The following is a 1035-nucleotide window of genomic DNA, read 5'->3' on the forward strand; positions in this document are numbered from 1 at the left end:
GGCGCGGCGAGAGGGCGGTGCGTGAGAGGCGGGACGGGCGCGGGGCGCGGCTGCGGTCCGCCGCGCCTCCTCAGACGAGGTCAGCCGGCTCTCGTCGCGGTAAAACTCAATCGACTGGCCGACCATCTGCATCTGGAGGTCGTTCGCCTCGAAGCCGCTCGGCGCCGCGGACACCTCGCACTCCTCGTCCTCGTCGATCCAGGACTGCCAGTCGATCTTGCACTGCGGCGGCTTGACGCCAACCATCAGGCTGTCCCAGTATGGTCCCGCCGCCTCCTTCTCGAGACGCACGCGCACCGACGGGCCGCACACGAACCAGCAGCAGCGGGAGGGAACGACCGCGCCGGCCAGCCGCAGCGAGAGCGCGTAGTCGCGCGTGCCGCGCGCGCCGTGGCCGTGGCCGCTGAAGCTGAGCTCGCCATCGTTGACGTGCACAGCCGCCCGGACGCAGTCGGCCACCTTGATGGTGACGTAGACCCGGTCCGAACGCTGGCACCACATGAACTCGGGCGACGGAGGGCCCGCCGCCGAGGAGGGGGCGGCGGGCGGCTCGCGCGGCTGCACGGGCGGAGGCGGCATGGCGGGAGAGGCCGGGCAGCTGAGGCCGGGCCACACACACAGAGATCTGCAGAAGAAATTGCGGCAGCATGCTCGGACGCCGTTCGTCGCGTAAAAAGAAAGAAAGAACGCCCGCAAGCACCTTCCCTCCTTATCGCCGACAGGAGCGGCACCACCCAATGCTCCGCACCGTGCGCCACCTTCTCTTCCCTGACCTCTCCTCGTATGGTGCTGAGCCGGGCATGGGCCTGCTCGACCCGGACCCCGCCGAGCACGCGCGGGAGCTCCTTGCCGCCGCCAAGCCGCACCACCGGCGAGCGGTGGAGCTGGCGCTGTGCGACCTCTACGGCCGGCGCGCGGAGGCGATCGTGAGGCTGCCGCGCGGCGTGGAGCGCGCGCTGGCGCACCGCCTGCTCCACGACCCGCGCGACCTGCCCCTCCTCCTCAACTTTATCCAGTGCGGCCTCTGGCTCGCCT

The 1035-nt window shown here is 71.0% G+C and overlaps 1 protein-coding gene across 1 annotated transcript in view; it reads right to left on the bottom strand.

The window, feature by feature from the left end:
* EMIHUDRAFT_245327 (hypothetical protein) overlaps positions 1 to 501 on the bottom strand; it is a gene marked incomplete at both ends in the record, with an annotated part of 4137 nt that extends 3636 nt beyond the window's left edge. The window contains one exon of the mRNA XM_005768489.1: positions 124 to 501. Within this exon, the coding sequence (XP_005768546.1) occupies positions 124 to 501 (378 nt within the window). The remainder of the gene's footprint in view (positions 1 to 123) is intronic.
* Positions 502 to 1035: the final 534 nt, after the last annotated feature.

Source organism: Emiliania huxleyi, assembly GCF_000372725.1.
Source record: "Emiliania huxleyi CCMP1516 unplaced genomic scaffold EMIHUscaffold_456, whole genome shotgun sequence".
Classification (NCBI taxonomy): domain Eukaryota; phylum Haptophyta; order Isochrysidales; family Noelaerhabdaceae; genus Emiliania; species Emiliania huxleyi.